This window comes from Caretta caretta, chromosome 11, assembly GCF_965140235.1.
Source record: "Caretta caretta isolate rCarCar2 chromosome 11, rCarCar1.hap1, whole genome shotgun sequence".
Classification (NCBI taxonomy): Eukaryota; Metazoa; Chordata; order Testudines; family Cheloniidae; genus Caretta; species Caretta caretta.
In genome coordinates this window covers 63,292,345-63,319,588 of record NC_134216.1, presented here as the reverse complement: position 1 = coordinate 63,319,588, position 27,244 = coordinate 63,292,345, and the positions used below count along the sequence as shown (strand labels likewise).

The 27,244-nt window shown below is 43.1% G+C and overlaps 1 protein-coding gene across 8 annotated transcripts in view; it reads left to right on the top strand.

The window, feature by feature from the left end:
* Positions 1-27,244, top strand: part of DYTN (dystrotelin) — a 64,503-nt gene that overhangs the window by 11,536 nt on the left and 25,723 nt on the right. For 5 of the 8 annotated variants that reach the window (XM_048870459.2, XM_048870461.2, XM_048870460.2 and 2 more), the window contains exons 4-12: positions 2,428-2,629; positions 5,717-5,802; positions 6,404-6,492; positions 9,056-9,127; positions 9,481-9,644; positions 12,784-12,895; positions 15,028-15,176; positions 17,670-17,838; positions 21,303-21,373. In XM_048870459.2, the coding sequence (XP_048726416.2) occupies positions 2,428-2,629; positions 5,717-5,802; positions 6,404-6,492; positions 9,056-9,127; positions 9,481-9,644; positions 12,784-12,895; positions 15,028-15,176; positions 17,670-17,838; positions 21,303-21,373 (1,114 nt within the window). The remainder of the gene's footprint in view (positions 1-2,427; positions 2,630-5,716; positions 5,803-6,403; positions 6,493-9,055; positions 9,128-9,480; positions 9,645-12,783; positions 12,896-15,027; positions 15,177-17,669; positions 17,839-21,302; positions 21,374-27,244) is intronic. The other 3 variants (XM_048870462.2, XM_048870464.2, XM_048870463.2) reach the window with 2 other exon arrangements.

The following is a 27,244-nucleotide window of genomic DNA, read 5'->3' as shown; positions in this document are numbered from 1 at the left end:
CTTTTCCCAGCTGGTAGGGAAACCCCAATTTCTCCCCCCTTTTCCACTGTGGTTTGTTGAGCAGCTAGGTTTTCCCCTTTAGATCTGCTCCTGTTTCCCTGGCCCACTTCTTACCTCCACATCCTAATAGCTTATGGATAATACAGCCTCTCCTCTGGCTCCAAAGTTTCTCCCAAGGTCCGCCCAGTTCTTTGTTCCTACCCTGGTACACCAACCCACAAGCGTGCCTCCCTGGACCTTTCTCCTTTTCCAGCTCCCACCACAAGGACTAATTCTGTCTCCATAGCCCTGCTCAGTCTGTCTTTACCAGGCCCTTCCCAGAGAGCAAGAATTCCCTTTCTCCTGGATTTCCTCCTGTGTCTGTTCTCTCCCTTCTCTAGGTAGTCTCCCTGACCCTTCCGCAGCTGGGATCACCAATTGTAATGGAGTCCAGATCACTATCAGCTCGGGGTTAACTGCTAAATCACAAGCTAGATTGAAACCAGCTCCCCTAGAAGGCTGGCCAGCCTGAGACAGCAGAGATTTTAAAAAAGTTTTGCAAGCTAAGGAATGTTTGCATAATTGTTACAATGTATTACATTGCTAACATAGTGTAAAAGTTGCCAGCAATTATGGAACTTCATATATGGTCTTGTTAAATGTCACAATCTGATGTGTTGCTTAGGAATTGATTTATTGGAAATAGACATAGATCATCAAAAAGGCATGGGCAATTTGCAAACAATATTATTAATGCTATTAACATTAACAACAACAAAATAAATTAGACTATAAGGGATCTAGTCAGTACTGCTTATCTAGGCAAAATTCTCACTGAAGTCAGTGGGACTTTTGTTTTAGTAAGGTGTTACTGAGTAGAGTTCTCAGCATTTATTTTGCTCTCTAATTCTGGATGCAAACTTAACACTGAATGGAAGCATATGTAATTGGTTGTCTTTGTGTCACTTTCAAGGAGGTGAATGCCCCAGCATCCTCACTTGAAACAGTCTGTTCCTGAGGATGTACAAAAATAACAGTCATTGCCTTTAAGGCAAAAGGCCCCATGAAGAGGAAGACTAGCCTTGTGTTGAGGCCCTAGCCTGGGATACAGGAAACCTGGGTTCAGTTCTGTCACAGACTTTCTATGTGTTGGCAAGTCATTTTGGGTGGGAATTTCAAAATATTTAAGTCATTTGAAAGTCAATAGACCCTCTGTTCCTAAACCACTTAGGTTTTCAAAATCCTACCCTTAATCTGTCTGTGCCTCAGTTCCCTTTTTCTACGAGGGGGATAATAATACTTTCTTTCTCCCATCCCTTATCCATTTAGATTGTGAACTCTTAGCGGCAGAGACTGTCTCACAGTATGTATATACTACACCTGGCACTATGGGGCCCTGATCTCAGCTGGAGCCCATTGCTTCTACTGTAATAATAAATAATAAAACCACATTAAGGCTTGGATTTAGTAAAGTAAAATATCCCATAAATACCTTTATAGGGGGACAGACTAGACCATCACAGGGGTCCCTTTGGGCCTTATAATCTATGAAAAAAATCTTTTCAGACTCTTTGGAGCATATGTAAAAGTTGTCACAAAATCATTGATGAAATAGGACTTCCTAGATGATTTTCAGATCATATGTCCAGTTGGTTCAGTGGATGTTCCCATTTTGGAATCTATTCTCTGATCAATATGTGTGCAGGACATGCTCATATTAATGGTCTCAGTTCTTGAGTGAACTCCAAGGATATATTCCTGCTGTTCACTTTGGTTTTGTTCATCTCTTCTCTCTTTCCAGTCACTTTCCATGCACTTTTCCCTCTACTTAGATACAGTTAGTTCTATGCTGTTTACTCTGGCTTGTGGTCTTTTGGATGTGATCTTTAAAAAAAAATCAGAGTTCTGTCTGCACTCTGTGGACATTAACTATCCTATGGCACTTTTTTATAATAGGGTGGTTGCCCCAGTGTTCTTGGCCAAACCATTTCCCAGGCTCCTTCATTCTAGCGGACATTGTATGGAAACCTACAGTGGAGGGTAAGGAAACCTGAAGTCCCACTTAAGCCTTATATTGAGGTTGTAAGTGGTGCATAGGCTTTGTGTTCTCTCTCTGCACAGGGGTGAATTGCATCCCATGTACAAAAGTTACATGTGCAGTTTGGATGAACAATTGCTCCTGCACTTTTCCTGTATCACCATTTTAAAATCAGGCCTATGAAAGCCCAATTGATCTTTTCCTTCTTTGGACTCTCAGAAAATTAGCTGAATATGAAAACCCAGCACAAGAGCCCTTGCAGGGTATTTCCCCATTCAGTTTTATATCAAGTCTTGTAAGAGGCTTTGCTTTCCAGACAGGTCTTAGTTATGTATTTTCACGAAATGTTCAGCTTCCATTTATGATAAAGACATAGGGACTGATTAATTTCTCCCATTGTTTTCCCACAGTGAGTTTGACTGATGTCTCCCTGATTCAGCACCTCCTGCCAAGCCACCAGTGTCAGAGGGAGAAGCAGAGCTCCCTGACAACACAGCAGCTACTGCAGTTGCTGAAGGAGCTATTCCAGAAAGCCAGATTAGATAAGCCAGGCCAGGTAGAGCCACAAGCCCCTGAGCTCACCTGGAACCTGCTAACTGCCATGTATGACAGGTGAGAGCAAGTGCACCAGTGACTTCATCATCACTATAGCAACACCCATTTCCATCCCCTCCTGCTTTTACATGCCACTTCAGTGGGAAAGTGCCTCCCCCCGCCACGAGCTCAAAAGGCATGTGTTATTTAAATTATACATAGTCAGAGGGGTTTAGCTTCAGATCTGAATTAAGCTTAGGCTAAGGTTTGAGGTTCAGGTAAAAGCTCAAAGCAGGGCTAAGGTTCACGTTAGATAGCACCAAAATCTTGCAGACTTGTTCTCATGAGCTTTCAGGCCAACTTGGTGGAAATCTCACGAACTATGCTGCTTTTCCAAACTTTCTGCCATTTTGAATCAACCCCTTGATGGCAATCTCAGACAAGGGGCCAGGAACCAAAAGTGTGGGGAAGGTGAATGACCTCTTCAACCTTAGAAGCAATGCTTTCAGCTGAGGGTTGAGGCATGTTGGCAGAGCAGTGCAGGAAGCCTGCATGATGGCTTCCCATTCTGCAGCTATTCAGTCTGACAGAGTAATTCAGTCTCCAGGTCTGGTGAGCTTCACCCACCAATCCCAGTTATCAAATAGAATGAGCACTAAGTTCACAAACAACAACAGCAGCAAAGGGAAATGTACAAGTGGGTTTTGTTGGTAAGAACAAGACCTGGAGAAGCTTTGTTGTTGTGTGAACAACCTCACTCATGCTACAAAAGAGCAGTAATGATGTACAACAAGGGTTGAATCTATGGCAGCTTTCCGTGCCCTGAAAAAATACAGTGCTAGGTTACATGGCATGAACTATGAATGCTCTGTGCAGCTCTTACCTGAGAAACTAAGTGATGGTGAATTGGAAAGGTGTATGAACCTGATTTGCTGTTGAACAATGCAGAGGATAAACCCCTTCCCTGAACTGAAAAGAAATGCCCAAACTGTAGGGTGACAAGCAGAAAGAGTGTGCGCTGAGAGCCGCGGCCCATTAGGCAGTGAAAGGGTGGTGCTGACAGCTGGGTTTTTACTAACAAGGAAGCCACAAAGATGAACTAGTTTTAATCATGGTGGGAAATTTTTGCAAAATTTCACTAGCGAACACAAGGCTTATCAGACAGTTTTGCCAAAATTCATTTGAACCCTACTCAGTCATTCAGTTTGACAGTCTGCTAACACCTGCGTTACTATCCATCATTTTCCAGTTTAAAAAGTTAGTCATCCATTCATAAGCAGAATCAATCAGGAACAAAAGAAAAAAGTGAAGTTCATTGTTTAATTTATTCACAATGGATGGAATTTACCCCGCATAAAGAGCCAGAACAAAACCTATGTACCAATTAAGCCCTCAAAAGCAGAACTTAAGTGATTCATTGTACTTTTACCATCCCCCTTGAATTTTCCGTAATGAATAAGTTGATCTGCTGTTTGCAATTCCATCTGATGAACTGCTTACAGAAATCACTTAAAGGTTAAATATAAACTAGTGCATTTTGGAACAAAACGAGAAATATCAGGAGTATTTTCTAAGCTTCATATTCTAAGTACATACACCCCAAGGGAAATTGCATAGAAGAATCTCCATTACAGGACTGACTTGGTCCCTTTTTGCAAGTCATTTTCTGTCTTCCTAAGGCCAGGCATCATTGTCCACTTGCTGGATATTTGATTTTGCCAGTGAATTTCTTGCCATGCATGCACTGTAGGAAAAGCTTCACATGTAATTGTGGTTTCATCCAGTGATCATTTACTTCCATCTATATTTTTTTCCCCACTATCTGAAGCTCAAACATTTTTTCCTAACAGGGACACACCAGAACCTTTTGTGTATCCATGCGTTAGTTTACTTGTATGCCTACTGAGAATATCACAAAGGCTTTTCTGTCGACAGTAGGAGTTCAAGAGTGATTTCACTGGTATCTTTTCTGCACATTTCATCAGACAGCAGTGTCTGGTGAACATTCTGTTTACATCTTCAACTTTTTCCCAGCTGATTGATCTTAGTTTGGTCTCAGGGCACTGCTGATGACTCAGCTCACTAGTCCATTCAGTTTAAGTGAATTTCTAATCTTCTGTAGTTTCCTTTCCAGTAGTACAGCACAATTTTATTCTTCCCTTCAAAACTCTTGCCACTGATGTTCTGAAGAGAATGGTAAGTTTCCAAGTCTAGAAACCCTTGTTTGACTGAAACTCCCACCAAGGTATATATTACCGCTATATCTCAACCTTCCCATAATAAAATAAGATATATGGACACTTCTGAAGATGATTTTGATGCACCACAGTAATTAAAATTCTTTAAAGTGCTACCCTACCCTGAAAAATGACTCTATTAAAATAGCATTGCAGTGTTCCACGTTTATGGTCTCTCAGATTCCAGATCAAATCTTCCCTGTTTTCAGGTTTAAAAAAAAAAAATTATTAACTGCCCACCTTGCAAACTGCAGTTAATCTGAAAGTTAAGCTGGGTCCTTTCTGGCCTGCACTTCAACAGTTAGAACTTAGGCCCTGATCCTGCCTATCCATAAGCCTATCCAGAGTCCCAATGAAGTTGGTGGGGATTTGCTCAGTCACCGGGATTTGCCCATGCAGAGCCCACTGCTGGACTGGGGACCAAGTTAATTCTTTTGATGATACATAAGACATAGTAAAACCCAGCTTTCCCTCCCACAGCTGTACTGGTTCCACAGGAGTCAGAGATAGTAAAAACTTAGGGAGAGAGTTCAGTGACATAAAGCAGATCAAAAGCAGCTCTACTGAGTAAAAAAATGCCATTTTATAAGGTAGCTTTCAGAACAGAGTCACATTTTAAAACAGGGTTTCAGATGGGACATAATCTTGTTACAGTTTGTGATATCACAGTGTAAAATCCAAGGCTAAAAATTTACTTAGATTGTAATCTTTTTCTTTTGTGTTTGTACAGAGCCTGGCACAGTGGAGCTCTGGTCCATGACTGCGGCTCCTAAGCACTACCCAATACAAAATAAATAATATGGTATATCAAAGCATGTACATATAAAAGGAACTGGATTCTTATGAGGTTGTCTTCCAATATAACAACGGTTTTTGCACTAGTAGCTTTAGCTTTCACATTCCTAGCTTTATTTTTATCTTGTTCTAGGACTGGAACAGGTTTTATAAAAGCCAGATCGGCTGCAGCTGCCCTAATTGCTCTCTCAGGAGACAGTCTGCTTACTAAATACAAAGGTGGGAAAAACAGATCTTTACACACTACTCAAGGTACTATGTACTGAGTGTTGACCAAATCTCCAATCTATTTTTCTACACAAAAAGAAAACAGGGTCCTAATGTGCACAAATGTAAGTACATGGGACCAAAATCTACCGCTTTATGGTAGGAAAAAGGTGGATGCAGAAGATAAGCTATTACCAGCAGGACAGTGGGGTGGGAGGAGGTATTGTTTCATATTCTCTGTGTGTATATAAAGTCTGCTGCAGTTTCCACGGTATGCATCCGATGAAGTGAGCTGTAGCTCACGAAAGCTCATGCTCAAATAAATTGGTTAGTCTCTAAGGTGCCACAAGTACTCCTTTTCTTTTTGCGAATACAGACTAACACGGCTGTTACTCTGAAATCCATCTATCAGTGATTATTATATAGTACGGTTTGTGTAAGCATCTCAGAACAAGTCACAGAAAATACGATGGTGGTAATAGCTTTCTTGATAGTGGTGTATTGATGAGACACACCCAATTGTTGCCATGGCAGCTCTTGTTGGAAATAAGTTGCATTCAGAATCTTCAGGCTCTGCCAGGATTGTAAAGCTGTCTTCTCCTGTCCTTTGCAGCTTTGTTTCAACTCTATGCTGATCCCAATGGGAAGGAGACCCTGATCACTCGGAGGGCCATGAGGAGCCTGCTGACAGACTTACATCAGGTGCTACTCCACACATGGAATGGCTAAGTGTAGTAAAAAGTGGTTGTGAAAGGACTAACTGGGTTACCCCAAATATTATGGGATGGAGCCTTGCTCCACCCTTCCCTTCCTATTTTGTAAGGTGCGGGGCTTTCCTTCACTCTGTTGTGCTACAGGTGAATAAAGGAGCAAATTCCCAGCCTGCAGCACTGTGAGTAGAGAGTTTGTTTTGTTGAAATGAGCAGTCCCTTTACAAAACTGACTGAAGTCATTGGGGCTCCGTGTAAGCACAGGGATATGCTATGCAGACCAGTTGTTGGATCAGGGCTTCAGTGTCAAATCCTGTTGTCTTCACTCAGTCAAAATTCCCATTCATATCAGTGCCTCTGCAGCTTGAGTTCTGGCTAAATTTATGGTAGCCATATCCTGTAAGTAGTTCCAAGAGAATGGAGTTGCACCTATGCAGAATTCTGTTGTTGTCACAAGGGGCTCCAGCTGCTTGCTGGATCAGGCCATAGCTACTTAGATTGTAAGCTTCTTGGGGAAAGGGAGGAGGAGGTTTTGGAACAAATTGATAAACTAAACAGTAATAAGTCACCAGGACCAGATGGTATTCACCCAAGAGTTCTGAAGAAACTCAAATGTGAAATTACAGAACTACTAACTGTAGCCTGTAACCTATCATTTAAATCAGCTTCTATACCAAATGACTGGAGGATAGCTAATGTGACACCAATTTTTAAAAAGGGCTCCAGAGGTGATCCTGGCATTTACAGGCCGGTAAGCCTGACTTCAGTACCGGGCAAACTGGTTGAAACTATAGTAAAGAACAAAATTGTCAGACACATAGATGAACATAATTTTGTTGGGGAAGAGATTTCCCTTTTGTAAAGGGAAATCATGCCTCACCAATCTACTAGAATTCTTTGCAGGGGTCAACAAGCATGTGGACAAAGCGGATCCAGTGAATATAGAGTACCTAGATTTTCAGAAAACGTTTGACAAGGTCCCTCACCAAAGGCTCTTAAGCAAAGTAAGCTGTCATTGGATAAGAGGGAAGGTCCTCTCATGGATCGGTAACTGATTAAAAGATAGGAAACAAGAGTAGGAATAAACTGTCAGTTTTCAAAATGGAGAGAGATAAATAGTGGTGTCCCCCACAGGTCTGTACTGGGCCCAGTCCTATTCAATATTCATAAGTAATGTGGAAAAAGGGGTAAACAATGAGGTGGCAAAATTTGCAGACGATACAAAATTGCTCAAGATAGTTGAGTCCCAGGCAGACTGCAAAGAGCTACAAAAGGATCTCTCAAAACTGGGTGACTGAGTAACAAAATGGCAGATGAAGTTCAATGTTGATAAATGCAAAGTAATGCACATTGGAAAACATAATCCCAATTATACATATAAAATGAGTTCTAAATTGTGGATAAGTCTCTGAAAACATCCACTCAATGTGCAGTGGCAGTCAAAAAAGCAAACAATGTTGGGAATCACTAAGAAAGGGATAGATGATAAGACAGAAAATATCATATTGTTTCTATATAAATCCACGGTACACCCACATCTTGAATACTGTGTGCAGCTGTGGTCGCCCCATCTCAAAGAAGATATATTGGAATTGAAAAATTTTCAGAAAAGAGCAACAAAAATTATTAGGGGTATGGAATGGCTGCTGTATAGGCGAGATTAATAAGACTGGGACTTTTCAGCTTGGAAAAGAGATGACTAAGGGGGGATATGATAAGAGGTCTATAAAATCATGACTGGCATGGAGAAAGTAAATAAGGAAGTGTTATTTACTTCTTCTCATAACACAAGCACTAGGGGTCAACCAATGAAATTAATAGGCAGCAGGTTTAAAACAAACAAAAGGAAGTGTTTTTTCATACAACACAAAGTCAACCTGTGGAACTCCTTGTCAGAGGATGTTGTGAAGGCCAAGACTATAACAGGGTTCAAAAATGAACTAGTTAAGTTCATGGAGAATAGGTCCATCAATAGCTATTAGCCAGGATGGACAGGAATGGTGTCCTGACCCAGTATGGACGTTCTGATGTTCAGGGACCTTCTTTTTGTTCTGTTTGTCCAGGGCCTAGCATAATGGGGTCTTGGTCCATGACTGGGGCTCCTATGGGTCTATCATGATACAAATAATAAACAGCAGCAGCAGCCAGGCATTACTCATTGGCATGGCTCTGAGAATGGCCTTCAGGAAACTCTCAGCCAGGAGATACTATAAGGTGTGGAGGTTGAGGTGGGAGTTTTCTCACTTCACTGTGTTTAGGAAAACATGGAATAAGTCTATGCTGGAAAAAGAAAGTCTGTCCTACTACTGACAGCACAATCTGTTGATTCATATCTAATTACTGGGCCAGAGGCATCATTCTGACACATACTCAGGTTTAGAATTACACTCGTGTCATGTGTCTAAATTTAAACAGTCTTTCCCCCACTATTAGAAGTAAATGGCTTTTCCTTTGACACTTCACCATCTGTGCTCTGTCACTACATCGGTATAGCCTGGTGGTGATAGCTGTCTTATAATGGTGGTTCTGAACAGTTGTCTGTCTTCCTGATGTAGATCCCAGCCATTGTGGGAGAAAGCTGTGCTCAATCTTGTGTGGAAATTGCTATTCGAAGCTGCTTCCATGGGGTGAGTAGAATTCAGATGACCCTAGGAAGTGACTATGAATGTTGCTGACTGATTGAAATTGCCAGTGTATCACATTACAGCAGTTAACGTTACCTCATTTTAAGGGACAAGCTTGCTTCCCAATTCCACATGGTAAACATCGGACACCAATAAAGAAGAATACTCAATAAGGTACTAGCATGGACCCCTGCACTCGTGTGGAGACCCTTTGAAGCCAGTGGCATTCTACATGGGTGGAGGAGTCTGTGCTAGCATATCCTGATTTAGGATCAGGGCTTATATTATGAGGTGTGACAGAGGCAATAGTTCTATTTAAATAAGTGATTGAACCAGAGATTGATATTCTTTTCCAGGTTCTGAACTCAGCAATCAGTGAAGAGAAATTCCTATCTTGGCTACAGTCTGAACCTGGCCTTCTTCTGTGGCTTCCTACCTGTTATAGATTATCAGCCACTGAAATGGTTATGCATCACGTTAGATGTAGCATCTGTAAGAATTTCCCCATCACTGGACTAAGGTACAGCATGCTTACTATGAAGTATTATTTGTAGCATACAGAGATCAGCACCCCATTGCGCTAGGTATTTTACATGGACGTAGTGAGAGATAGCTGCAGCCTCAAAGAGCTTACAGTATAACTAGACAAGACAAGACAGATGGGGAAATAGAAACACAAAAAGGGAAAGTGACATGCCTGAGATCACACAGCAAGCCAGTGGCAGAGCTGGGTATAGAATTCAGGTTTCCTGAGCCCTGGGCCAGTACCCTGGCCATTATGCAATGCTGCCTTGTAGCAAAACTTAACAGCAACATCTACTTCCTGAGCAAATGCAAGAAACAAAACATCATCCCCAGAGGTCTCACCATCTATAATCCTCAGAACACTACATACAACAGTTACCTCACCTGTGTTGTCTCTGTAATATCCTGGGACCGACCCGGCTACAAGTACATTGCATACATTGTAGCCATGGTGTCTTTTTGTTATTAAATCTTCTTTTGCCTTCTCCAGTTGGTTAGCTACGATATCCCTTACGTCAGCGATTCTCAAACTGTGGGTCAGCAGTTCTCAAACTAATGGGATCACCAGGGCTGGCTTAGACTTGCTGGGGCTTGGGGCCCAAGCCAAAACCCGAGGGATTCAGCCCTGGGTGGCAGGGCTCAGGTTTTGGTCCCTCCTCCTGGGGTCATGTAGTAATTTTTGTTGTCAGAAGGGGGTTGCAGTGCAATGAAGTCTGAGAACCTCTGCTTTACATCCAGGCAACTAAAAAAATACCTCAGAGTATTAAAGGAATGCTACCAGGTAGCTAGGGCCCAAAATAAAAAGCAAATGAAAAGCAAATATCAAGAGCTTAATATTAATGTAAATGTTTTCATGAAACTAGATCATGATCTGGTTTTGAATATTCTCCGGCAGTGTTTGCCTAGATCTATTTTACAAAACTCCTCTACAAAGACCCAACAAGCTCTGTGAGGGAACAAGGGTCTCAAGAGCTGTACAAGTATTCAAAGTCCAGTGAGGGCTACACAGGGAACAGTCAGTTCTCCATCCTAGTCTAGCTGTAATCAAGACCTCTAGTTTTGAATTCAGTATCTCACACCTGGTTTAATAAAAATGGAATAGGGCTCAGGGCACTGCCTGTTTAAACTGTGAATAACTGCTTTTTCAGTTCAGTGGCTGAACTAAATCATCAGTGGGGAAAATTGTTTTCATAGAATCATAGAATATAAGGGTTGGAAGGGACCCCAGAAGGTCATCTAGTCCAACCCCCTGCTCGAAGCAGGACCAATTCCCAGTTAAATCATCCCAGCCAGGGCTTTGTCAAGCCTGACCTTAAAAACCTCTAAGGAAGGAGATTCTACCACCTCCCTAGGTAACGCATTCCAGTGTTTCACCACCCTCTTAGTGAAAAAGTTTTTCCTAATATCCAATCTAAACCTCCCCCACTGCAGCTTGAGACCATTACTCCTCGTTCTGTCATCTGATACCATTGAGAACAGTCTAGAGCCATCCTCTTTGGAACCCCCTTTCAGGTAGTTGAAAGCAGCTATCAAAGTTGAGTTGACTCCATTCAAAACAAATTTTTAGCAAACCAAAAAAAATTAAAGTTTTACACTTTGGGTTAAATGAAACATTTCCTTTAGTTTTTTGGGGGAGGTTCGCCTTTTAAAAATAAAATTGCCGTAAAATGTGAAACAAAGGCTTTTTGAATTGAAAAATCATAACATTTCAAAAATCTTGAAATAAACATTTCAGATTCTGATTTTTTGAATGAAACAATTGGACCCTAATTCTCAAAAAGTTTCAGTTGACTCAAATCTGCATTTTTAATTGAAAAAAGTTTCAGCTGAAAAGCTTCACCCTGCTCTATTGCCTGGTCTCCAGCAAACCAGGAGTTAACTGCAGCTTCTCTTTCCCCATCTCTTGGACAGGTGCTATGAGAAGGGTGAAGGGAGGACGTCTGAGAAAAGACGGGACTAGGCGAGAGGACAGTGATAAACCTAGGACAGGGAGTTTTACTATTATACTTTTGTGGCAATGTTAGCTTGCATTATTGACTTAAGTTTTTCCAAAGTCATAGGTCTCACTTTGCTCTGATGCCCCAGCATTCATCATTCTGGGATGTTACAGCCCACAATGAACTGTATATAGAGACAGGTTTCAGAGTAACAGCCGTGTTAGTCTGTATTCGCAAAAAGAAAAGGAGTACTTGTGGCACCTTAGAGACTAACAAATTTATTTGAGCATAAGCTTTCGTGAGCTACAGCTCACTTCATCGGATGCATACATGAAGTGAGCTGCAGCTCACAAAAGCTTATGCTCAAATAAATTGGTTAGTCTCTAAGGTGCCACAAGTACTCCTTTTCTTTTTGTATATAGAGATAAACTGAAGCATGCAAAATACGAGGATACCACAACAGGACCAAAAAAATGGTATCATCGGCAACTATGGCTCCACTATATGAAGTTCAGTGCATCAGTTATTAACTATAAAAATAAAGCTGTTCTAAGGATTAGAACATTGTCAGCTGATCAATTACTCTTGTTTTGATAATGAACTCCTTGGCTCTCCCCTAGCTGTGGGAAACCATTACTACATTGATAATATCATCAGTAAAGCTGGGTTTTTTGATTAACTTTTCACCGAAAAATGCCAAATTTGATGACCAAGGTTGGTTTCAACAAAGTGTCAGACTTCAAAAAGTTTTTGGAAAAGAAAACGGACATTTTCAAAAGAGAAAGTTTCAGTTTTGAGTGAAAACAACTTTTCGTTTCAAAGTTTCAGTAAATTTAGTCTAAAAAGTCAAAAAAACAAACAAACAAACAAAAAACTCCAACTCCAAAATAAACAAAGGTCAAAATCAAAAACCAAAACATTTCAAAATCATCAGAATGAAATGTTTCACTTGACCCAAACCAAAACCTTTTTCAGATTTTCAGTTTGTGAAAATTCATGATTTTGACTTTTCATCCTTATTTCGGACAGAAAAATTTTCAATATCTCAAATTTTCTTGGACCAGAAAAACTGTTGCCTGCCCAGCTCTGTCTAGATTATCAAACATTCATGGGTGCTGATTTCTAAGATCCCAATTCACTTGCATGAATTTGCCAGTCCTTGAAGGTTAATCTTATCCTTTCTGTTTTCCCTGACAGGTATCGCTGTCTGAAGTGCCTGAATTTTGATCTTTGCCAAGTCTGCTTCTTCACTGAGCGTCAGAGCAAACCACACAAGAGGTCACACCCTGTGATGGAGTACTGTGTGAAGGTACCATCCCATTTTACTGACTCATCTGCTTGCTTGGCCTATTGGTATGGATAGGTAGGCTCATGGCTATGATGATTAGAGAGAGAGAGCATGTGTGTGTGTGATCACCCCCATGAAATATATCCGCACTAGCTGCTGAGCAATGTTAGGTGAGAGAATGAATAAAGTGGGGTTTTAAGTTTAGAATTTTCACTCTGCTTTGAGATAAAGACACAGTCTAGTCACATGGGACACCGAGGAGTAAATCCTGCCCCGTCCTGTGTGTGTGGTATGTCACGTCACCACCCACAGGCATCCACCATCCCATTTTTGGACCTGTGGAAGGGGCCCTCCATGGCACCAGACTTTTGTGTGTGCAGACTGGTTGGGAGGGGGAAGGAAGGAAGGGAGCTTGGCATATGGCTGTAGGAGACATGGATCATTCCCCCTCCCTTCTACCCCACCCTGTGTCCATTCAGGAGCTAATTCAGTGTAAAGCTGCAAGAACTCCTCAGTAAAGCATCTTCTAGTTGGTTTATCAACCTTTGCGAGGCGGCCCCAGGGGCTGTGTGTGAAAAGAGAATTCCTTTTTCATCATGGCTTCACATAGCAGTGTGGCAGGACGGACACCAAGGAGATCACCCCTCGGTTAAAGGAGGACTCCAGTCCTACAGACCACCACATCCAGAAGATGACTGTATTAAATGGAATAGATTGTTGCACTAGCACCTAGAAGTCACTGTGCTAGGCACTGTGCAAACATACAGTAAATGAGAGTCTGTCCCGGGCCACAGAGCTCATAGACTTAGGAAAAAAATGGAGACGTAACAGGTGAATGAGACAAACAAGCCAGTCAGTGTGGGAGAGCAGTGAGGAAGAAACTCTGCAAGGGGAATCCCAGAGTTTTCATCTGCTTGCTGCAAGCTGATCCAAAGGGAAACCCCTGCACTAAACCCTTCTGAAATCAATGGGGTTCCAGGAAGCCAGAGGACTCCACCCACAAGGATCAGCTTGCAGAATGAGGGTCTGAAGGTGTGTTGACATTAGAAAATGAACTGTGTTTGAAAGCAGTTGACAAACACACTTACTTTCTAAGCCAAACTGAGCACAGGCTTTACTGTGCCCAACAGCTAATTCAGAAAGTATTGTATAGCTCAGGTGAAAGTGGCAACTGACCATGATATAGCCTATCCTTTAAATCAGTGGTTCTCAACCTGGGATCCAGGGCCCCCTGGCGGGCTGCAAGCATGTTTCAGGGGGGCCGCCAAGCAGAGCCAGTGTTAGACTTGCTGGGGCCCAGGGCAGAAAGCTGAAGCCCCACCACATGAGGCTGAAGCCCAGGGCCCTGAACCCTGCCACCCGGGGCTGAAGCCGAAGCCTGAGCAGCTGAGCTTCACACAGGCTCTGTGGCATGGGGCCCCGGGCAACTACCCTGCTTGCTACCCCCTAATGCGGGCCCTGGCTTTTATATACAGAAACCAGTTGTTGTGGCACAGGTGGGCTGTGGAGTTTTTATAGCGTGTGTGTGTGTTTGTGTTTTTGGGGGGTGGGGTGGGGCCTCAAAAAGAAAAAGGTTGAAAATCCCTGGTCTACATTGTCTTTCTCTAGCCCCCATGCCAATGTTTATAATGACAATGCTGTTTTTCTTTACCACAGTGACACCTTGTGGTAGTTTTATCATCAATGTAAGACATGAGTGGAACGTACAATGGTTGCATTATTTTTTCCTGTTTGCTTTTTCACAATTCCCCATGTAGATGCACTAGATGCATAATGAGCATCAAATGCTCCCAGCTAGGAAAGGCAGCATTTTACACCCACTTTTCACAGCAGGAAGTAACTGGGCCCTTTGTTGTCTTTCCAGCACATTCTTAAAAACCACCTCAAAAAGGACATTAGGTTCACCCCTATCTACAAAACAAAATCATATTAAAGATGAGGGTTCTATTAAGCTCCAGACAAACTAGGGAAGAGCAACTAAAGTTAGCCAGCATCCACAAAGGTCTGGAGTTACATTAGCTTTCTTGTGGGTAGAGGGGAGAAGACAGCAACACTCAGCTTTATCTGGGATTGTGTTGACCGACTGACTGCTTGCTGCTTCAGAGCAGTGCTGGTTTTAAATCCACTCCTTTCTCTGTTACATATCATTCCAGCAGATGTCAGCAAAGGAGAATGCAAAGATCTTTTTTCGCACTGTCAGAAATAACCTGCTTCAAGAGCGCTGCAGAAGGAAGGAGGCTCAGAGAAGGCAGATACTGGAAACGATGGAGGGAGGGGACTTTCCAGAACATGAGCAAGCACTGTGAGTGTGAGTCCCAGGGTATTTATACCACCTGAGTGGTGAATTTGAAGAGACCAGATACTTCCAAGCTGCAGCACATTCACCACCTGCATTTAACAGTGCTAAAATAGAAGCAGTTTTGAACATAAGCTACTTGACTGTGCTCACACAGTAAATGACTTTGATTTGACAGATGAAATGTGGTCAGTGATCAGTCCATAAAACACAAATTAAGATTACAAAATGGAAGGGTTGAAACTGTACAATAAAAGCAGCTTCTTTCCATGCTTTTTAAAAAATACCAGTCATCTGAAATAAGCCTTTGCATGATATATTGATACTGTGCCCACAAAGTAGCCATTACAGTCTATGGGGGTCAGTGACTGAGAACCTTTTCCATGCCGTGACTTCATGTTATGGCAGAAAGAGGAGCAGGAATCTGCAAAGCTCTCACCCTAGAGAATGTGAAGGTGGTCGCAATGGCCCCCATACTGAGAACCTATCTAACACACTTCCATAAAAGAAATTTTAAAACATTCTATCAGGCCTTGGTCCTATATAGTAACTGCAGAACTCAGCCTTGCTGACAAGTAGAAAGGAAGGCTGGTCGTGTGGTTATGGCCCTGGGTTGGGATTCAGAAGCTCGGGGTTTATTTCCCAGCTCTGCTACTGAAGTGACACCTTGGACAAGTCACTTAACTTATCTGAACCTCAGTGTCCCATCTGAAGGTGGGGACAGCGATGCTTCCTTTGTCTATTTAGAATGTAAATGCTTTAGGAAAGGCGCCATGTTTTTCTAGGTATTTGTACAGACGTAACACAATAGGCCCTGATCTCAGGTGGATTCACTAGGTATTACCATAATACAAATAAGCAAGCAGTTTTGGATGAGTCAGTTACTCTATAACACATACTCTCCTTTAGGGGGTGTCATGAGTGTTGTAGTCCATCAACTCTTTAGGATGCTTGGCAGCAGAGTAGGTGAACAATGAATTTGAAGGCGTGTGACTTCTTACGTCAACCTTCTACAGGGGTTTGAATATTATGGTGCTGGGGGCCGTACTAATAACTACCTAAATAAAACAACAAAGATGGAATTAGAATTATGAGCACCATTCACAGACAAGCACACATTTATTTTGTTTTCTCTTCTTAATGTCAGCTCTGTGTGCCATGTTTTGTCATATCTAATCTCGGGCCCAGCTTTGCAATACTTACTACCAGACAGTACCTCCCACTGTGGGTAACACCACTGAAGTCAATGAGACTGCTCTGTGCCCTTTAGACTCAGGTAATTGACTTAAGTCTGTTACCTCCCTTCCTGAATGACCCATGTCCCTTTACGTCATCCAGGTGTGAGAAAAGGCTCCTCTTAGGTTCACTGCAATACTCTATATCTGTGAGTTGTTTTGGCATCTTGTTATGCTTGTCCTTCATTTGACCCATTCTTGCACTTTGTCTATGGGGGACTTGAATGAGACTGAAGAGGTCTCTTAACCATGTGCTGGTCCTTAGCACAAGTTCTGAATGTTTGTCTTGCCTAATTGGTCTGTTCAGTTTGTAGACTTAAATATCTGCCAAACAGGGCTTAAGTAAAATTGAATGATGGTATTCATCCTTTTGAACAGGGGTGAATTTCATCCTTCCCAACAGGAAGGAAGTGGAAAATATATTTACTAAACTTTACACTGAGTAGTGTTATTGCTATTAGAAACCAATTTTAAATACATTCAGACTAATCAAGGCCCCTAGCTACAGTATGAATAGTTTGCTGGAATTTCAACCTTGTGCTGGAATTTCAACCTTGTCAACAAGCTATTTGATCACTGAGATGTTGCTTAAGTGTTTGTTCCTTAGCATGGAATGTGATTGAATGCAACTTGCCCATTAATTCTTTCATGACTGATATTTGCTTACTTTCATTTAGCAACAAAAGCTCCCTTCTTTACATGAACTTTACCGTAATCTTTCTCCAAGTCCACAAGGTCATTTGATGACTTGAGGGGTTTTTGCTTATATCACATTTGGGCAGGATAAGCCATCAGTGAGAGCAGAATTTTGAGTTGCTACTCCAGGTGTCATTAAAAGGATCATTGGTACCTCAGCCTAGCACAGATTGGGCCACAGGATTTCTGGCTTTCTAAAACTTTCCTTAGTTGAATTGCCTAGTTTAGTTGGCCCTCTACTGCCAATGGCTAAGAAACAGGGGAAGATGAAAAGGGAGAGCAGCTGTACTGTTGCTAAATGAAGAGGAACTGGAATTCCGTGCTAAAGACTTTATGGTCTCCATTCAATAAACAAAATGACATCCACTGTCGGTTATCCATTTTTACAGCCAAATATAGTGCTAGCTAACAGTGGTCATAACTACTCCGTAATTCCTACTCAGGCATGACAGTTATTACTCTGTTGAAAACAGAAGTTTTATTTATGATGATTCTAGGGAAAGGAACCTAAGAGTTGAGCTTCTCATTTCATCCTCTCTTTATTTTTGCTTTCTTTCCTGGTGTACAGGCCCTCTACAGAGCTCAGCACCTCCCCACAGCCTGCCCATCATTACCTATCCTCCCCAGAAAACAGACTGGCCCCAGAGTCATCCAAGCACTTAGCTGAAAAGGGGTCTGCAGTGCAGCAGATTGAGAATGACAACAGGGCACCAGCACAAGACAAGACATCAGCTCAGGTGAGCAAAAACAAGATATAGCCACACTGAACAAATCAGGGTGAGTATTGAAGCGTGCAGGGAGACCCAGACCAATTATCGATCAGCTTTCAGACTGCCTATTAAATACTGATCCTAAGATGTTCCCTTGGTTAACTTCAACTCTGTTAATTTCTCATGTTGGAGGGAGGGAAGTGGGCAGGAGGAAGTAGAAGGAAACAAATCAGGAACCTGGAAACTTCGTAGTCATCCCTTAAAGAGCTTGACTACATTTCAATATTGGTGACTGCAGAAGAGTTGACTCACCATTGGCAAGTCCCCGGATGGCAGAGCTTGAGATAGCAGCTCTTTCTTGCCTAACACTGTCAATAGTTTCTCCGGCCCTTTGATGATCGGTCTCATCTTGCAAGTCAGCCCTCTAGCCACATTACATTTTAGTTCCCCACTTTTGAGGTAACAGAGTCTAACAAATAACAGTCCCAGTGTCCTTACGAAAGGTCTTCACACTCCTTCTCTCAGGGCTTCCAGTCATCCTTATTCCCCTCTCAGAGGGCTTCATGCCATCTTTCCTGTGGCTGGTAAGGAAACCCAGATCCTCCCACTCCACTAGGTTCCAGAGCAGGTATCATGAAACAAACAGCAGTAGTCTGCTCCATGAGACTCCTTGCTGCTACATCCCTGGACCTGTTCTGACTAACTACAACCATTATGTCAGGTCTCCTGCTGTGATCTACTCTCCAGGCCCTATTCAGTACCTCCAGCCTCTCCCTGCTTCTTACAGACTCTGCCTCAGGGTCTCCCACAGGACCTACTTGTTCTCTGTAGCCCTTGCAGCTGTATCCCCTCAAACTTCAGTCCAAATGCCCCTTAGGCCCAGACTTCTCTTTGGCTTTAGTTCAGCTAAACTTTCTAGCTATCTCTCACTTGGGTCTTCTGCCTGCCTACCTTCCTATTGCTCTATGCTCCTTAGTCCTTCCTTTATGAAGGCCCAGTTCCTCCCCCCTGGGTATGATCATCAGTTATGCCTGACACCCAGAGGCTTAATTGGGCTCAGGCTCTATTAACTGCTGGTTAACAAGTCTGGGGTGTATACACCCAATCATAGTGGCTAGGCCCAGATTCACAAAGGGACTTAGGTGCCTAAAGCCTAGATTTAGACACCTAAGTCCCAGCTTTTAGTCACCACTGCAATTCACAAGACTCCCACTGACCCTGTAGGCACTGACACTTAATTAGCCTAAAAATTTTCAAGAGTGAAATTTCCTAAGGTGCTTAAGTTTCTACCTTGGGGCACGTGCACTGCTGCTCCATGCTAGGGACCTGAACACTTACCTTCCACCTCAGCCCAGAGCAATTCAAGAACCCAGGGAATACAGACATTCCTCTGCTTAACTCGCCTGCAGAGCCCTATCCAGTCAGCATGCTCAGAGCACACCTTCCAGATTGGGCGCCGTCGGCAAGCTCACACAAAATGGCTGGGGCGAGGAGGAGGATCTGCTCCCTCATAACTTTTAGCCTAGTGGTGATGTGGGAACTTCAGGTGTCCCAAGCTCCACCAAACTGGGCTCTAGCCCCCTGCATCCTTACAACAGAGATGTCTCAAGGCAGCGTTTCTTCCCAGCTTATGAAGGCCCTACATAACTTTCTAGCTGAGTGGTTAGGGCTGTCACCTGGGATGTGAGAGCCCAGGGTCCAGTCCCCCTGCTCCAATTACTCTTTATTTATACACAGTGGAATAGCTTGAACAGGAGAGATTGAGGGAGCCCATGTCAGAATATCCTATTGCCCAATGATTAGGGTGCTCACCTGGAGGTAGCAGATTCCCAGTCAAATCCCTTCTCTTCATCCGGTGGAGGGGGCACTTGGACCAGGGCATCCCAGCTGAGTACCCTCCTCTCCCCAGCAATTAGCAAAAACCACTTTGGGCCCCGAACTCCAGAAAAGGGTTCACAGCTGAGAATCACTAGCAGAGATAGGCACTACCACATACCCCCCTTGTCAGCATCTCCCATTGGCTAGCTTAGGCAGCTCCCTGCTTAGCTGCTGGCTTTGTAAATCACAGTCTGGCTCTGCTCATTGTGCCGGAAGCCTAGCCCACAACTCAGGATTTGTGGATCACAGTGTTGTTCCTGTGATTTGTTATGCGCCTAAAAGTCAGGCATTGTAACACTGAGCACCACAACTCCTATGTCCCCTTGTGAATCTGGACCTCGTTATCTGAATGTGGTAGCACACACGGCTATTTGCACTGCAGGGTTATTTGTTCTGTTATTAATTTTTATTTGCATTACAGTAGCACATGACAGGCTCCACTGAGATTGTGGTCAAAATACCATCACCTCTCCCTTCTGAAAGCAACAGTTTAAGGAAAGACATCATAGGCCTGAATCTCAGTTAGGCTTGGGCCATTCTGTGCCATCATGACAGCATAAAGGCAGCAGAAATAGTCCCTCTGAAGATATGTCCAGAGTAGTGATTCTCTCCAGCCAATGTAGAAGTGCCATAAAGGCTCTAAACCAACTCTGCTCCCTGCCCAGCAGCCATGTTAGGGGCATGCTGGGAGTGGGTGGAGGTGAATGCATTGCACAACAGTATTGCTTTATTTTCCAGGGGCCATGGGAATCAGAATGTAAGTTAGAGTAGCCTCAGGTTAGGCAGCCTCTGCATAGCCCTAGACTATGGGGAGCACAAAAGAGGTCAAGGCCAATTTTGCCTCCCCACCCCTCTGTCTCTTCCCCAGCTCCAGAATGGAGTAATTGAGAATCAATCCCCGTATATAAGCTCATCTATTTTGCCATCACACCCATGCCTCTCTTCAGGAGCTGTACTTCCATGGAGAACATGAGACACTGTCAGCCACCATGTACCAGCAGTAGCAGCTGTGAGCATCTGCAGATGTTCAAGTCAAGAGCACTTCACCTCATTGTCAGGCATGCATTCATTTCAGAAGAGAGAGAGACAGGACTGCCACCTTTGGGTTCCTGCAGTGTATTCTTTTTCCATCTGGTGAGGTAGCCTGGGGTTTTGTCATGCTGGCTGTTGACTTGTTTAGTTTCTCCATGGGCTGAGAATTCTTTCTGAGAAGCTTTATCCTCCTTTTGTGTTCTACACTGACATCATGCTGGTTTTTCAGTGCTGCTTTAAAAGACACAGATTGGAAGTCCTAGAGTCCTGTTTTGTCAGAAGGTAGATATAGGATGTACCAGAACTGTACCAGACATGTGCTAAATCAAGATGCTTAGGGGTTCCTGAGGATCTGCTTCCAGGCACAGTGGAAAAGTGTGATCCATAGAGAAGTATCCAGACTGTTAGAAATGTGCTAATACCTCAAGTTAATGGCAGTCAAATAACTCAAGACAAAAACTGTCATGTAGACATATCCTAAATGTGATATTACTGCTTACAGCAAGGTTTACACAGCAAATATGATTACAAACACCACACTGGTAAAATTCAAAACAGAATCTTCTCTCTTTCTTCCATAGGCAATAGCCTCTATTAAGGCAGAATTGTTAAAAGCTCATGAATCCATCAAAGCCCTTCACAGTGAGAAGAGGTGGGTAAGTGTGTTAACACCAAAGCTGAAGCCAAATGGAGATAAGTGTTTTAATATTAAAACCAGACAACTTGAATAAACATTACTGCTTCTTTCCTTCCAGTCCCAACCCTTCATTTCCAACCCTAAACCAGACCAAAGCAAGAGAAAGGTTTTTATCCTTGTGCAGTGTGTGTGTGTCTGTGTGTGTGTCCGTCCATCAGATTTTTTCTAGCTGTCAAATGCTGGGCTAAGCTCTCGTGTGCATTATTCAGTGAGACAGCTTGCAAGTCTTAATTCTGTCATGTGGGCATCAATTTAATGAACCAAATTTTCTGCTGGTGTCAATTGGCATGGTTCCATTTAAGTCAAAGAAACTGTGCCAGTTTACACCAGGGAAGAGTTTGGCCTTACACATGGGTCAGTCATATATACCATTAAATGCAGTATATGTTAATTATGGCCTCTTATTCTCTTTTTCATGTTCTCAAGAGCCATGTCAGAGAACCTCATTAATATATGTTGTCACTTATTAATTTCTCTTTAAATATTATTACAAGAATTAAGCTGTTTTTATTGGCTCCTCATGAACACAGCAAGATAGTTCAGCTCCTATCGTCCCTGCAAAAGATAAAAAAAAATACAAATAACAATTTTCCAAGTCCTTTTTTAGATTATTATAATATTATCATTTAAATTTACTACTAATACAAGCAAAATCTTCTGCCTTTTCCAGAACACAAGTTGGAAATAACCCCTAGAATGCAGCTTTATTATCCCAATCATGATTGCATGATGTGATGCATTGATAGCAATAAACTTTTTTGAAAACATGAAGCATGTTATTTGTAAACAAGTCTTAAAATAGCAAAACACTCACACAATGTTGGTCAGACCAGCTGCCTTAACAAAACCACACACACACACAGAAGAAATACTTAATACCTGACACAATCCCCATGCCACTACATGTCCTCTCACCCCATGTTCTCCTTTCCCTTCTTTACACATTTTCCCTTCACTTGACAGTGGGGTAGGGAGGTGGATGTTTCCATTAGAGAAGAGTTGAAGAAGGAAGGCTGCATGGAGTTTAGTTGTCCTGTCCCACTGCTTTTGAATCCTGTATGAATCTGAGGTATGTTGCAGGATGATCGTGCTGTGGTGTGGGGGAGGCAACAGGAGATGGTATTCTGGCAGCCATTATGGACAGGAATTGCTGAAACAGTTCCCTGTTGAGCTCTGTCTCCCTCCCTAAGCCACCATTCCTGTTCCAGGAACTGCTTTCCAAGTGCCAGCCCCCTCGCTGAAACCCTGTTTTCTACCTGGGTGGTGAGCCCCAGCCTTTCCTCTTGCCTGTCAGTATGCTGTTGTTTCAGTCTTTCATCCCTCTTCTTCTGGTACCAGACCCGCTCGTCTGCCCTCTTAAGATCATCAACCATAACTTTGTCATGGAAACTCTTCCTTTTGGAATGGTTCGTGAAGGTACCTTGGGCCAGGGATCGAATTCCTGAAGAACAGCAGGCAGTAGAGGTTGAGGGTCCTGAAATAGGACAAGAAAAAGGATTGTTGTCTAAAGTAGCTCAGTGGAGGAGCACAGAATTAATTATGGTGGAATCTCAAGAACATAAAATGTAACATTTCTAAAGTGAACACATATTGTGACGGGAAGGCTTCAGTCCTCATGCTGTCTCTGAACACAGCCTTGTTAGTCACAGTTACAGAAGTGTGAAGACAATGGTAAGTTTAAAATTGTAACTTTTTTCTGTTTCATAAAAATTTCGTAACTAATTGTCATGCAGGGGAGGAGGAGAGGTGTGTATAATGCCCTTGCTGCAAAAGGCTTTTTCTGTCATTTCAGGTTTTGGAAGATGACATAAGTGTTCTTGTGGTGCTCTATTGGCAGAGGGACATGTTATTCCAAGCTGCTGGAGGGAAACATACAGTGTATGCAGCTGAAGTATTCAAACATATAGTGACCAAACAGCATATCTGAGAGTGGGGTGGACTAGTCAGCTATACGGGGCAGGGAGGTCCTGGAAAATACGCCCTTCCCCACAATGTGACTATCTATGTGGAGCTCCTGCTTCAGGAAAAGCATGCAGCTATCAGCAGCCAGGATTGGGTCAGAATCCATGAAGGAATTAACCTTAAGAGCTGACACAGCATCTTTGGCTTACCCTGTTACTGCTGCATACAAATATGCTAAAATCTGCAGCTTTTCTCCACCCTGCACCTGGCATAGTTCTGGGGAAAAACTGATGCCCCACTCGTACTTTGGAGAAATGAATTTGTGACCCGCAGACTGCATGGATTACGCTTAACAGAAATGAGCTAGATTTGGAAATAGAAGACTTTACCCCAAACACACATGCTCAGTTCGCTGTTCACAGGCAGCTGTATAGACCCAGGAGGAATGATTACAGCGTGGGATATTTCTTATTGCTGAAGGGAAATCATGAATGACCCTAGCAAACATCTGTGACTTAACAGCTACAATAACCTTTACAGCTGTTTATGAATCTTTGAAATTTCAGGTTGCCATTTTGAACTAAACAAGTGGGGGGAAGGGAAGGCAAACACCACGGTGCTGTGCTACAATCCACCATTATTGGCCACATGCTGATATCTGGGACTTATTTTTACATTGCTTCTTAGAGCAGAAATCCCTCCCATTACTGTAATAATAAACTGTAAATTTGAATCATACACTTACTGGGCTTTGGGGCCGCTTCAGACCGCACCGTGTTTGTTGCAAATTTTGGCAGTGGGCTGTTCCTCGGGCAGGGGGATCAAACAGCTCTTCCAAGTAGGGACCAAGAACTCACTGTTGATGCTGATCCACAGCCTGCTCTGGGACTGGTTTCATTAAGAGAGTCACTTCATGCCCTTCACTTGGAGCCTGCTGCTGGCTGCCTTCAGTCCTCATGGTGGATTCAGGGGCCAACATAGAATCATAGAAGATTAGGGTTGGAAGAGACCTCAAGAGGTCATTTAGTCCAACCCCCTGCTCAAAGCAGGACCAACACCAACTAAATCATCCCAGCCAGGGCTTTGTCAAGCCAGGCCTTAAAAACTTCTAAGGATGGAGATTCTACCACTTCCCTAGGTAACCCATTCCAGTGCTTCACCACCCTCCTAGTGAAATAGTGTTTCTTAATATCCAACCTAGACCTCTCCTACTGCAACTTGAGATCATTGCTCCTTGTTCTGTCATCTGCCACCACTGAGAACAGCCTAGCTTCATCCTCTTTGGAACCCCCCTTCAGGAAGTTGAAGGCTGCTATCAAATCCCCTCTCACTCTTCTTTTCTGAAGACTATATAAGCTGAATTCCCTCAGTGTCTCCTCATAAGTCATGTGCCCCAGCCCCGTAATCATTTTTGCTGCCCTCTGCTAGACTCTCTCCAATTTGTCCACATCCTTTCTATAGCAGGGGTCCCAAAACTGGACGCACTACTCCAGGTATGGCCTCACCAATGCTGAATAGAAGGGAATAATCACTTCCCTTGATCTGCTGCCAGTGCTCCTACTAATGCAGCCCAATATGCCATTGGCCTTCTTGGCAACAAGGGCACACTGCTGACTCCTATCCAGCTTCTCATCCACTGTAATCCCCAGGTCCTTTTCTGCAGAACTGCTGCTCAGCCAGTCGGTCCCCAGCCTGTAGTGGTGCATGGGATTCTTCCATCCTAAGTGAAGGACTCTGCACTTGTCCTTGTTGAACCTCATCAGATTTCTTTTGGCTCAATCCTTCAATTTGTCTAGGTCACTCTGGATCCTATCCCTACCATCCAGCATAACTACCTCTCCCCCCATCTTAGTGTCATCTGCAAACTTGCTGAAGGTGCAATCCATTCCATCATCCAGATCATTAATGAAGATGTTGAACAAAACTTGCCCCAGGACCGACCACTGGGGCACGCCGCTTGATGCTAGCTACCAACTAGATATCGAGCCGTTGATCACTACCCATTGATCCCGATGATCTAGCCAGCTTTCTATCCACTTTATAGTCCATTCATCCAATCGATACTTTTTTAACTTGCTGGAAAGAACACAGTGGGAGACCGTATCAAAAGCTTTGCTTACAGCAAGATATATCACATCCACCACCTTCCCCATATCAACAAAGCCAGTTATCTCATCATAGAGGCAATCACCTTGGTCAGGAATGACTTGCCCTTGGTGAATCCATGTTGACCGTTCCTGATCACCTTCCTCTCCTCCATTTGCTTAGACCCTGCAGCCCTGAGGGGTCCTGGGACTGAGTCCTGGGTTAGAGCAATTGCAGTGTAGATGCAAGGGGTGTTAGGATGGAGCCCAAGATCAAGCTCAGGCTTACATTGCAATGTAGATATACCCATAGGGGCCAGTCCTGTGAGATGCTGAACATCTTCAGCTCCCACTGAAGTTAATGGTAGCTGAGATGATGCATATGAAGCCTGCTCCTTCGGAAACGTACTCTGTCCTGACTCAAGACTATACTTGCTGAGTCTCCAGGAATTAAAGATGAATCTTTAAAGATTGTGTCGTGTGGTGAAACCTCCAAGAATGCATCCAACCAAAGTTGGCAACCCTGCTCAAGACCCGATTCCGTAAACAGGAAAATGAGTAACTTTGCTCCCAGGAGCAGTCCCCTTCATTCCTAGTCAGTGGAAATACTCGCACAGGTTAAGTTACTCAGGTGAACGTTTGCTGACAGGAATGGGAACAGAAATAAAGTTTGCGGATGATACAAAGCTGGGAGGTATTGCCAATTTAGAGAAGGACAGGGATATCCTACAGGAGGATCTGGATGACCTTGTAAACTGGAGTAATAGTAATAGGATGAAATTTAATAGTAAGAAGTGTAAGGTCATGCATTTAGGGATTAATAACAAGAATTTTAGTTATAAGCTAGGGATGAATCAATTAGAAGTAACAGAGAAGTAACGGAGGAGGAGAAGGACCTTGGAGCATTGGTTGATCATAGGATGACTATGAGCTGCCAATGTGATATGGCCGTGAAAAATGCAGTCTTGGGATGCACCAGGAGAGGTATTTCCAGTAGGGATAAGGAGGTTTTAGTACCGTTATACAAGGCACTCGTGAGACCTCACCTGGAATACTGTGTGCAGTTCTGGTCTCCCATGTTTAAGAAGGATGAATTCAAACTGGAACAGGTACAGAGAAAGGCTACTAGGATGATCCGAGGAATGGAAAACTTGTCTTATGAAAGGAGACTCAAGGAGTTTGGCTTGTTTAGCCTAACTAAAAGAAGGTTGAGGGGAAATATGATTGCTCTTTATAAATATATCAGAGGGATAAATACCCGAGAGGGAGAGGAATTATTTAAGCTCAGTACCAATGTGGACACAAGAACAAATGGATATAAACTGGCCACCAGGAAATTTAGACTAGAAATTAGACGAAGGTTTCTAACCATCAGAGGAGTGAAGTTTTGGAATAGCCTTCCAAGGGAAGCAGTGGGGGCAAAAGATCTATCTGGCTTTAAGATTAAACTCAATAAGTTTATGGAGGAGATGGTATGATGGGATAACATGGTTTTGGTAATTAAATATTCATGGTAAATAGGCCCAATGGCCTGTGATGGGATATTAGATGGGGTGGGATCCGAGTTACTACAGAAAATTCTTTCCTGGGTATCTGGCTGATGAATCTTGCTCAGGGTTTAGCTGATCGCCATATTTGGGGTCGGGAAGGAATTTTCCTCCAGGGCAGATTGGAAGAGGCCCTGGAGGTTTTTCGCCTTCCTCTGTAGCATGGGGCATGGGTCACTTGCTTGAGGATTCTCTGCTCTTTGAAGTCTTTAAACTACGATTTGAGGACTTCAATAGCACAGATATAGGTGTGAGGTTTTTTGCAGGAGTGGTGGGTGAAATTCTGTGGCCTG